This window comes from Mauremys reevesii, linkage group 8, assembly GCF_016161935.1.
Source record: "Mauremys reevesii isolate NIE-2019 linkage group 8, ASM1616193v1, whole genome shotgun sequence".
NCBI classification, from domain to species: domain Eukaryota; kingdom Metazoa; phylum Chordata; order Testudines; family Geoemydidae; genus Mauremys; species Mauremys reevesii.
Genome location: NC_052630.1, coordinates 20,515,572 through 20,525,379, shown reverse-complemented (window position 1 = coordinate 20,525,379; position 9,808 = coordinate 20,515,572). Strand labels below are relative to the sequence as shown.

Here is a 9,808-nt window from a genome sequence, read left to right as displayed (position 1 = left end):
TTAACATTTTATATCCCTAATAAGAGACTCTGCCAATGCAAACCACTGTCCAGTTGCAGCAGCTCTGACTGTATGGTCAACATACAATTTATGGCTGCTGCGTGTGTCCAAAATACTCTGTCCTCACTCCTAATGAGTATGGAATCAATTTACTATTTGTACTTGTGAATGTATTTTCTTTTTTATTTAACTGTTCAGCTATATCTCACTCTACTGGGTTACATAATATACTATAAATGGCCCAGCATTGCTTAACTGCAGTAGGTGTTAACCCTGCTGAACTGATTAAATTCCAACAGGGTAATTACATTCTGCCTGCCAGCACTCCATCTGAGATTTGGATATTGCATTCTTCCTTTCTGCTCCTAAGCTCTTGTGTAGTGGTACTGTGCATCGTAGCAAAGGCTGATGGAGTTTGCTCCAAATGGGTCACATTATAGTGGTAGGTGAAATGATTCCTATGTTAAGGACCTAATTCTGTTCCTCTCATCAGTAGAGCTGGTTAAGAAATGTTTCCTAAATGTTTTTATTGGAATATGCCACTATGTTTCTGCTCAAAGTTTTAGTTTCAATGTATCTATTCAGATGAAACATCCATCAGGAGATTTGGCAGGCCTGGGATGGAACTTCTGGTCAGAGAGGTACTCATTCCAGAATCACCAATAGCCTAATGATTAGGCACTCACTGGAATGTGGGAGACCCAAGTTCAAGTCCCAGCTGTGAATTAGGCAAACCAGTGTTGAAACCTCCATATTTTTTTTCCTGCAAAGTGGAATTCTTGTTTTCTGGACAGCCCAAGTTGTTACATCTGGAGGAAGTCTACTGCAGATCATGCAGTGTGACACCAGTGTATACAAGAGGGGAATCTGGCTGAAAGTTTAGTTTTTGACAGTTCTTCAGAATCTTTCGGTAAAAAGTGATAAACACAAAGGTAACTTACTAAAAGGGGCCAGTGTTACAACAGCCGTTCCATCTTTGTCAGGTTCGAAAACATGAATCCATCTCTGAATAACCTCAAAACTGGGGCTTCAACAACTTCATTGTCTTGAGTCCTGGGAATAAAGCCTTGGGAGTGGGGAAATAGAAGGATAAGGTCCTATTTCCTGTTATGAATTCCTATGCCACCCTTAAAGTAACAATACTGGACCATGGTGGCAATTCCTCAGTTCAGAAGCTGGGCCTTCATATGTGATTCAGCCTTCTTGTTATAGAATTACAGCTTGGAAAGTTCAATGCACAGAGGCTTAAGTTAAGGCAAATTGAGAATGGCAGAAGTGATGAGAAGGGGAACTGGGTTTAGTAAACTGCTCCATTTATGGTTTAAATGGTCAGTACTTAACAAGAGAAACTGCCCATCCCTTCTATTCTCTCCACAGATGGATTTAATTTGATGATTTATTTTAACAAAGAAAAGAGCATTGCCTTTGGCTGGCTCCATTCCTCCACAACAACAGTAACGGGTGCAGGGAGATGAGACAAATCTCATTTCCCCCACACTTATTTTTAATGGATACATTTTAATATGGACAGAAAACAGCATGGGGGGAAAAGCTGACAAACATGAATGAATCCAGTATCAAAGGGGATGAGCCAGATGGGTTTTATGTTAAACTTTATTTCATCGGTCTCTTCAAAGGTGATAAAATGGTTGTATTGGGAAAATTGCTCTGTCTCAAGCGAGATGTAATGTACATGGAGGGTGGAGCAGGGTTGCTATCCTAAAATACTTGAGCAATGCGGTATGGCAGGGAGGGTTGACATGAATATCAGCAACTGGCTTGGGGTGAAATATGAGGAATGTGCCTGCCCTGAAGTCCAAGCTGCATCAGCTATTCCACATGGGATGACTTCAGACCCGATGATGCACTTGCATGCGGTATCTGAGATGGGATCTGGGGACAAAATTATACAGCTGCAATTATTTGGACCATTATATGAGTTATATGTTTCTTAAAAGGTGGTGTTTTAAGCTAACCCAAAAACCTCTGTGGCTGGGGCCTGAGAGAGATGGTTGTACTTGTTCCTGATTGAATCAAATAGTGTTTTACAAGTGTAGTTGATCCATGCTGATCTCAGTAAGGCCTGCCCCAGATGATTCTGGAATCTCTTCATTCAACCTCTTCTTTTTCTCCTTCTCCTTTTTCTGTTGTCTATCAATGCAGAAGATTGTAAACATCTTGAACTCCTTGTAGTTCAGTTGCTAGTGTTGGGGGGAAAATATGAAATAGCATCTTAATAAGACAGTGATGGCTAATACCACCTTAATGTCAGAGATAAGCCTGACCCAAGATTTGGGATCTCAGAGAGACATACACACCATGTCCCTTCCACTCAAACTTTGGAGAACTTTGGATCTGAACTTCATGGGCTGGAACCATCTCAAAGGACCATACTGCAGCTGTGAGGGCATCTCCCCACCATGTGAATATCACTCTACCATTCCACAGTGGTTGCAGATGTCATGATGCTTCTGGGTGGAAATCTGTGTTTTTAGAATTATATCGGGCACAAGCAAGCTCTTACAAAATGCTCTTTAACCAAGCAGCCCACAGTCCTTTGCAAAGCAGAAATAACTGGCTTCAGGTCCATTATTTGCATTAGGGCTGTGTCTGGATGCCACAAGCACTAGCAGAGCCCTTAGATCAAGGCACTGTACAAACTCATATTAGGAGATTGTACATTAGGGAACATCTAAATTAAAATGCAACAAGTGGCTGTTAAATAATTGGAGGGGAGGAGAGGGGAAGACAAAACCTCCAATTAGAACAGTACATTGCACACCCAGTTTGCCACCTGTGGAGAGAGAAGGACTGAACCCCCTGTGACAGACATGTCTGTCATTTAATGTATGGCAGGAAGGTGCTTGGGATACTACGGGGTGAGGCTGCTATACAAACCCACACAGAACAGTGATATGGAAACACACGATTATATAAAGCTCTTAATATACCAGTAATCCCCACCCATCTAGTCATTATGGGCTGGCAATTTATCAGACTTCACCTTGGTTATGGGTCTTGTGGAGGGGTTTGAAAGAGGCCAGGCTGATGGGCAGGGGAGAAAGCATGGAGGTGCTTATGGGAGGAGGCAAACAGGCAATGGAGGCTTGCATTGTTAACGTGGCGTGATCAATACAAGAGCAGATGGGTAGGGAGGGGTAAAGTTATGAGCCTGGAAGGTGAGGTCGAGAATCCTATATTCAATACAGTGACAAAGGGGGGATTGGCAGAGATCACGGAGGTCAGTCACGATGGTCCCCTATCTCCCAAGGTGAAAGTGAATTACCCAGTAAGAAGGGCACCATAATCAAACCCTCAGTCTCCAGATGACACTGATTTAAAGCCCAGCATAACCTGGGACCTCAGTATAAAGAATGGAATAAACCAGTGTGGCAAAAAAAGACTGTCCCCCCTTTTTGCAGTTGTCTGAATGGCAGGCTCTGCATAACCACTTTTGCTGCTCTAGCATAAGGTAACAGGGCAATATAAAGCTTCTCTGAGTGGAGCTGGAGCCAAGAGCAGTGTTCAAGAGAGGTACTCTACTGAGCTACATGGCCAGGTAGCAGGACTCATTAGACCTGAGCTCAACTACTGCCCTCTCTGTGACACTGGACAGTCAATCTTTCAGCCTGTTTCTCCTCCCACACTTTGTCTTGGCTGTTTTAATTGTGAGCTCCTAGTAGGGACTGTTCTTGGGCAGATACAATGGGGCTCTGATTTCAGCTGAAGCCTCTGTGTGTTAATAAATAAAATGTGGCAGTATTAAGGGCTTGTTATTCCTTGACTCTTACCTCATCTCCAGAAACATCAAAGTCCTTGAATATCTTTTCAAGCTCTTGCTTCTTGATGTTAAAAAGGAACCTAGTGGCTTGGAACTCCCTAGGGCCAACTGTGTGTCTTCCATCCATATCCAGCAGCTCAAACACAGGCCCAGAGTGTTGATAAATGAACTGCTTTTCCAGGTGGTTCTGTTTCAGGACAGAAATGTTTAAGAACAAATAATGAGCAGAGATGTCTTGCTTTAGAAAATACATATAACACCAACCATAGTTCAAGTCTAGATGTAAAAGCTGGTAACCTTCCTAATTCCCACTTGCAACACAAAGAGACAAGAACTCAGGGCTTCCTTGCACACACGCATGCCTAGCCCCGTGCATCCAGATTTGCTTGCCCCAGAGCTTCAAACCCTGCTAGTGCTGCAAAATAATTCTGAGCTGGATGGCCCTGGAAATGAACTGAGCACACTGAGTCTCCCACTTTCCTTCATGTAGCCGGCAAAGCCACAAGTTGCTCTTGAAATGACTCTAAGTGCTCAGGCCAGCTGCACATCCATGGATGGTCTTTGCCCTCTTAGCAGTGCTTAATTTGTGCCGGGGATGAGCCCCGGCTCATCTAGACTTGGCAGTTCATAGCCCTGGCACCTCTGGGTTTGCCGCATCCGTTATTAAAGTACAAAAAAATTGCTTGAGTCCCGGCACCTCTTTCATTACAAATTAAGCACTGCCTCTTAGGATTCCCCAGGGTGACACTGCTAGCAGCCTGCCCCCTGAAAAAGGAGACGCTTGGGCTACAGTATGACTCCTGAAAAGTGGGGAGCTGTGTACCACTCTGGCTTGCGTTAACATTTATTTCCCCCGCACACCCTTTAATTCTCACTCCACGCTACTGTTTTCTTTCTGAACAGGTCTGACCTCTAATAACGATCACTAAGAGAGAGAGTTGTAGGACAAAGATTGAAGAAGAATCGTGTGCTCTATTGCGCAACAGGGAGAGGGTGGAAAATGCTGACCTGTGAAAATGGGATCCCGGTCTAGTCTTGCTATTTTGTGGAAAGCAGAAGGCGCCTGCAGCTCATTTTGTGAGCTGAGGTTTTTTTTATTTTCAGTGAGCTGCCTCCAAACTAGGGTGACCAGACAGCAAGTGTGAAAAATTGGGACAGGGGGTGGGGAGTAACAGGTGCCTATATAAGAAAAAGCCCCAAAAATCGGGACTGTCCCTATAAAATTGGGACATCTGGTCACCCTACTCCAAACATAAGAGCATTTAGACAGTTTCTAGCTTGTGGAAAGTTCCTCTACCTTCTACTTATCATTATAAGTGAAGATTAGACTCCCGGCTAGCGGATTCCGTTTATGAAAGCACTGAATAATATCAGCTTCTCTGAAGCTTCTGGCTGACACACCAACAGGGACCCCAGGCTACCTGCCTCGTGAGACATCAGGATGCACACCAGCATGTAGAACTCATCAAAGCCAATCTCCCCTGTGGCATTCCAGTCTAGCAAATCAAACACCAGCATGATCTGCTTCTTTGTCAGGTCAGTCACATAACGGAGAAAGTGATAAAGCTGCAGGTCTGGAAAACAGTGGGTTGTTAGGCCTAACCTGCGCAAAGCTGTTAGTAATAATTAATAGGATTCATAATGCACCCACTGCTCCAAGGTGCTCAGGTTACTGCACAGCCAATTAAAATACAGTGACAAGCTCAGAGAAATGTTCAATAGTAATACTACACACACGGTGACATCAGTCAAGAGCGAGGTAGTGTGTGTGTACATGTGCAATGTGCCCGTGTAGGGGGTCCTAAAGTGGCCATTGTTAAAATGCTGGTTAAAAATATTTCAGCAAAAAAATTTTCCAAAGGAAAATGACTGTTTTATAAGACAAATTTTGGTTAAAAAAAGTCCAAATTTGTTTAAAAAAATGTGCGGGCTATTAGAAACCAAACAAAAAAAAATAAAAATTGGTGGGGTTTTTTTGTTTGTTATTCAGCTGCCCAAAACACATTTTTCCTTTTTAAGTGTTTGAACAAAACCCCAGAAATTTGCTTAAAAGTTGTAATTTTTCACTCGGAAAAAATTAATTTCATATGGGCTGAATAAAAGATCTTTTCAGATGATTTTTTCTTTACAGAATGGGCCAGCAAGTGCCACGCCTTCGAGGCAACTGCAGCAAACATTCAGTCACATGCTCACCTGAAATGTGATGATGGAGCCCCTGCAAAGGAATTTCATCTGCCCTGAGGAGGTACCAGGCCATAGCTGTGTGGTCTTCAGGGTTTTATTGAAAAGACCCAGCCACCTGATTTGTTTAGAGTTATACTTTCCATTGTTTATAAGTCTTGGAAATTGTGAGATGCTGGTGCCATTGACGTCAGCCATATTTGAGGGCACTCAGCAGCTCCTAGGATTGGCTCAAGTGTGTCTTTCCCTGCTGATTTTGGCCCAGAGGGAGCTGCATGTGCCAGACTTCAGCCCTTTATATGGCAACCAACCCCACCAATCATTTGTCTCTTTTCTGGTTTTTTCCCCTTGTACTTTGTCACTAGCGTGGGGAAATGAGGCTTGACACTGCAAACCGGTTGAGATCACTACCATGGCATGGACAGCAGGGGACCTCACAGCACTTATTTCTTTGGTGGGTTCTGATAGTTTTACTCTCTTTAAAAGATGTTTAGACTCCATGTGATGTTCTTCATCAGATTAAAATGAGAGCAGAACCCAAGGCATGAAACCTACATCCAAATGTTTGCCTTACTAAGGGATAAAAGGATTCAGGATTCTGATTTGCGTCCCTTAACAGACAGGCTTAAGTCATTACGTTTGGATATGAATTTGGATCAAAATGACCACAGAGCTTTTGGGGGTCCCGTTGCTTATCATAATAGTCTTCGGGCAGGTCAAAAATTGGGCTTAAACTCCCTGCAGATACTGCTTATTTTTTTAACTATTGAATAATTGTTTTAAACAATGTTTAGCTTGACAGTGATGTTGTACAATATAAGGTGCACCTTAAGGGCAGGGAGAAAGCCAACTTTTGCAGTCTCCTACAGTGCTCTGAACAGATTTGGCGCAAAGTGTTTCAGAACGAATATGACTTTGCCACCCATCAACCCCATCACCACCTCTCATCTCAGCCTTCATCTGTGGTGTTTATTTAGATCAGTGATACTCAGGCTGAGGCTCGGGAGCTGCAAGTGACTCTTTAATGTGTCTCCTGCGGCTCTTTGCGGGACATGATTTTCAAACACTGTGTCATTTATTATTAACCAATCAGGCTGCTTTTACTATGTTATTAACCAGTTGTAGTTGATAAAATAATAATACTTGGTCAGAATAACCAAGAAATTATACATATATACACACACGTAGATAGAGAGAGCAAATAAAACAATTAATTCACACTCCTGTGACTCTTTTGGGTTATGTTGATCACTAATTTGGCTCCTGAACCACTGAGTTCTGAGTATCACTGATTTATATTGTAAGCTCTTTGGTGCAGAGACTCTCTTTTATTGTGTATTTGTACAGTGCCTAGCACACTGGTGCCTTAGTCCTCATTGGGGCTTTTCATTGCTACCCGAGTGCTAATGATGAATAATGATGATGGTGATGATGCCACACAAGTTAATTTAAATTGCAGGACTGTCAGCTTTAAGAGGAACCAAGTAGAGAGAGAGAGAAAAAAAAGTTAACATCTCAGGCAAGAGCTGAACACATTTCAGTTATTGCAACCATGCTAGTAGATTGGGTATGGGGGCTGGGTATCATTTCAGCATCTGATGTGTTACCAGTCATATAACCTTTCAGAATGGATGGAAAGTGCTATATCAGTCAAGACACAGTGGTATATGCTGAAAGCCATCTATCTGGGGCAATTCCAAAACTTTGCATTAACCAAGCCAACTAGTCAATTAGCATTACAGACTGCTGTATTTGTTGTAATAGTTGAGACATGGTATTTATAGTGTCTCTGAAAATTATTTTGAACCCTAAAGAATTTTAAAACAGTTTTTAAACAAATCCTAAACAGTCTTTAAATCCTAAACTTTGTAGCATCAGATGATTCTTTTATATATAGATAGATATAAACATTAATCTTAGTGATAGCAAATTCCAGGACCTGTGGGAAGTACTTACCATTCAAAGTATTCTTTTTATGAACATCTAGGAGTTGGAAATATTCTGCAAGTGCCCTAGCATTTCTCACTGATAATAAACAGTGTATTTTATCTAAATACAGAAACTGCAGAAAACATCCAGGTTTCAGCCTCATCTTGGCAGTGACTAATTCTGTTTACCTATGAACATTCACAGTTACCTGAGGTGATGCCTACATCACAGCAAGAGAATTCCATCTCGGAACCAGAACACAATCATGTATCCTCCTGATTGAAATGTTTGGGTTTTTTTGCCAAGCATCATCAGATCGTGCCTCTAAGGGCTGAACTCTCCAGGCAGACAGGATGGGTGGGTCGCTGTGAAGGTCTTGTTGCTATGCACAATCAGCCAGTTGGAACAGGACACTGAACAGAGCACAGCTCTTGCAAGCACCTTAGGCATTGAGTGATCAACTGAACATTGTGGAGCAAATGGCTCTCTACCACTGAGGAGTCAGGGTACACCTCTAAAATGAGCATGAAGAATTATTCTTTTATCACATATTTTTTTAAATGCATTCTAGAACATTAGAATCAGATTGAAACTCACATTTGCAAGGAAACGTAGATTTAAGGCCCCAATTCAGCAAGATATGTGGGAGTTCACAGAGTCTATTGTGACTTCAGTGGGACCTTTCTGAATCAGGGCCCTAAAGCCTTGTCTACACTAGAAAGTTGTACCACTAAAACTATCCTGGTGTAGTTAAAGAGAGACAATGCCCCTAGGGCACACCCAGTTATAACAGTATAACAGTGCTTTATAGCTATACCTGTACGGGAAAGGGGATGGCTATACTAGAGTAAGGATCTATGCAAGGGGTGGTACTGGTATAACTCTCTCAGTAAATAATCACACCCCACACCAATCTTGTTTAAGAGCTTGATTTCTGCAAACACTTATTGCTGAGTGAAGTGCTTACTACTCTGAGTAGTTCCATTGAGGTAAATAGAACTACTCATGATAGTAAGACCCCTGACTACAGGATCAGGCCCACTTTCGTGAATCTAAGGCAGATTTCCAATGCTTTTTGAATATTTTTGTGGCCTACTTCTTATATTTATGTTAGTGTTTTAAAAAGACAATAAGAAAACAATTCCTGGATTGGTGACAGCAGATTTGCCAACATGGATTGAAGTTTGTGGGCTTCAGCAAAGAAGTGAGTTTGGGGATGTGAATATGTCTGTATCTATCTTGTTTTATATTTAGATTGTAAAGTCTTTGGATTGACTATTTGTTCTATTTTTGTAAACAGGGGTCCTGGTCCAGGGCTGAGGGTCCTGGTTACTACCGCAATATGAATAATAATTAATGGGTAGGCACATGACGTATTGAGAAGAAATGCAAATTAACTGATATATAACTCTGAAAACAATAGGCCTAATTCTCTTCTCACTCCAGTATTGCCAAACTCAAACATTGTATCAGCCCCCCAAAATCATGAGGATAGCTGAAAAACAATGAACTGTTAAAAACAAATCAATGTTGGGTTATTTTCATTTGCCTTCCTCTTTTGCAGGTATGCTTCAGTCACATTTGCAAGCTTTTCTCCACAACTCCGAGGGCTAGAAATGTATTTTTTCTTAAATGAAACTGAAATCCTCACATGAGCCCTTATTTCCAGCAGCTGGATCGTTATATAAAGCATCAAATATCATGAGGTTCAAGATAAAAATCACAACAGTTGGCTACCTCCGTGTAAATCCAGAATCACAGCAATGAACTCAGTGTGAAAGGAAACTCAGACTCAATATTCTAGGAGGGAACCATTTCAATGAACAAGTTAAAAAAGGGAGAGACAAGGTGGATGAGGTAATATCTTTTATTGGACCAATTTCTGTTGGTGAGAGAGATAAGCTTTCGACCTTCTCT

At 41.8% G+C, this 9,808-nt stretch overlaps 1 protein-coding gene and 1 long non-coding RNA gene across 2 annotated transcripts; one reads left to right on the top strand and one right to left on the bottom strand.

Moving 5' to 3' along the window:
* Positions 1-1,596: 1,596 nt before the first annotated feature.
* On the bottom strand, positions 1,597-8,087 carry EFCAB9 (EF-hand calcium binding domain 9). The gene is made up of 5 exons (XM_039485655.1): positions 7,919-8,087; positions 5,207-5,355; positions 3,792-3,968; positions 2,050-2,201; positions 1,597-1,893 (listed from the first exon to the last, which is right to left on the bottom strand). Exons 1-5 carry the CDS (start codon positions 8,052-8,054, stop codon positions 1,851-1,853), a joined length of 657 nt encoding a protein of 218 aa, XP_039341589.1. The 5' UTR covers positions 8,055-8,087; the 3' UTR covers positions 1,597-1,850.
* An 85-nt stretch (positions 8,088-8,172) lies between these two features.
* Positions 8,173-9,737, top strand: LOC120370631. Its single transcript, XR_005583851.1, has 3 exons — positions 8,173-8,248; positions 9,006-9,095; positions 9,456-9,737. It is a non-coding gene; the product is annotated as an uncharacterized LOC120370631 (long non-coding RNA).
* Positions 9,738-9,808: the final 71 nt, after the last annotated feature.